Raw genomic sequence first — 1,900 nt, 5'->3', positions numbered from 1 at the left:
GCATTCCTGAGCCCCGGGAGGTCACTGCTGACCTTGTCCTGCCCCACACACCTTGGTGCTGTTTGTCTGGCCATCCCGGTAGAGGGTCCAGGATGTGCCGTTGTCACTGTAGGCCACCTTGTAGGCTGCCACGTACTGGATGTGCCCAAAGTCACGGGCTCCTTGTGTGATGATGCCAGTCACCTTCTTCTGGTCCCGGAGGTCAATCTGGCACAGACACAAGCAAGTCAAGGCTCCTCACAGGAGCATTGCTCCCAACCCAGAGCATCCCACGTGTCCCAGAGGTGCTGGCCCTCGGGGGTCAAGAATGAGGAAAACTCTGCTTGACCCCCACCACAATGCCACAGCTACTAATAAAACAATCCGGTAAAGTATCTGACCCTTTAGCACTCACAACATCCCTCAAAGCAACACAAAGCGGGACGCAAACCCCACCACCTCAGCTCCCTTCCCCGCTGCTGCCATCTTGATATTTTTTGCTGAAGAAGTCAATGGGGGCATGACAGCAAAAGCTCTCAATTAAAACACAAAAACAATAAAGGATTCCCGCAGGAAATGCATTGCCATGGAAAGTGATTCTGGCTGAGAAAATATGCAGTCCTGACATTTGGGTTGTAAGTGAGATGGTTTCTATTCTCTTTACTCTGCCACGCTGCGCTACTGCTGCTGGCATGCTACAGGGTAAACCAGCAGTTGAGCTGAATGTCTCCTTAATTTAGTTCCTGTTTGATGCTGGAGAGAGCGAGCAGCACCAGCTACACATAAACACATGTATGTGTATATACATGTGAGTATACACATAAATCCACGTTCACATACACAAACAGGCAGCCTGCAGTGCAACAGCCCAACTCAGCGTGTCATCCCGACCCCCTCAGCAAACGTTTTGATAAGCTCGTTTATTTAGGGCTGTAAAGCAGCTGCTTTTAATCATTTCCCAAACAAAAAGCAGGACAAATATCTAAACCGCTTTGTCCCATTATGTCATGAAATCATGTGAAAAGTATAAAAACAGGGGAGGAAAGGAAACTGAGAAGGAAATTTCAAAACTATTTGTTCCCATTCCAGGCTGGGAGGAGAAAAGCAAACCTGATTTTTTCCTGCAAAACAGAAACGTGGTGTTCTGGGCAACTGGAGGGTCATGGGACAATCACTCCAGGCAGAAACGGCACTTACCAAGGCGGTGATGCAGAACTGGGGTGTTGCGGGCTCGGTACACCCCACAAGGTCTGCAGGGACTGCACCACCCTGTCCCTATGGGCACTGATGCTTCTGATCCAGAGCTCCAGCACTGCAGTTAAAACGGGTGGCTGCAGCCCCATCCTGACGTGCCCCTGCAATCCCAGCTCAGGGAAGGCACCACCGAGCCGCGGGCCCCACAGCAAGGCTCTGGCCACATTGTTCCAGCAGCTCTGCCTGGCCTCTCCCACTGTGCCCATCCTGCTTCCAGCTACCCACAGCTGGAGGAGCTGGGGAGAAGAAATGAGGTTACAGAGGGGGGGAACCGAGACCCACCTGCAGCCACTCGGACTGGTCGTTGTGGAGTGCTGTCCAGGCGTTGGTTTTGCCCGCCTTGTCCAGGCGAGCGTAATGGGGGTACCAGGTAAAGGCGTCGATGCCCCAGGTCTTGAAGACGCTGGAGGCTGTGATCTGCTGGTCGGAGATGAGGCGAGATTTCATGCCCAGAGGCTCCGAGCAACCTGCCGTGTTGAAATACACTGTAACACAACGGTTTACACAGGCGGTGAAAAGGAAAGAGTCCATGGCACCATCGCAAGCAAAACCCCGCAGTCCCAGCAGGCGCCATCCCCACCTTCCCACCGCCCGGGGCAGCAGGCAGGGCCAGGCAGGGAAAGGTTTGGCAGAGAAAGGCTTGGGAGGGAAAGGCTTGGCAGAGGCG

General features: G+C 53.4%; 1 protein-coding gene across 1 annotated transcript in view; it reads right to left on the bottom strand.

Annotated features, from left to right (window-relative positions):
• Positions 1–1,900, bottom strand: part of LOC104501706 (lactadherin-like) — a 6,595-nt gene that overhangs the window by 351 nt on the left and 4,344 nt on the right. Inside the window, exons 7-8 of the mRNA XM_010145560.1 lie at positions 1,516–1,718; positions 52–207 (exon numbers count right to left, since the gene is read on the bottom strand). Of these exons, the coding sequence (XP_010143862.1) occupies positions 52–207; positions 1,516–1,718 (359 nt within the window). The remainder of the gene's footprint in view (positions 1–51; positions 208–1,515; positions 1,719–1,900) is intronic.

Source organism: Buceros rhinoceros, unplaced genomic scaffold (genome assembly GCF_000710305.1).
Source record: "Buceros rhinoceros silvestris isolate BGI_N320 unplaced genomic scaffold, ASM71030v1 scaffold36151, whole genome shotgun sequence".
In the NCBI taxonomy this organism is placed as follows: domain Eukaryota; kingdom Metazoa; phylum Chordata; class Aves; order Bucerotiformes; family Bucerotidae; genus Buceros; species Buceros rhinoceros.
The sequence above is the reverse complement of the archived record's forward strand: the minus strand, read 5'-3'. Positions and strand labels throughout refer to the sequence as shown.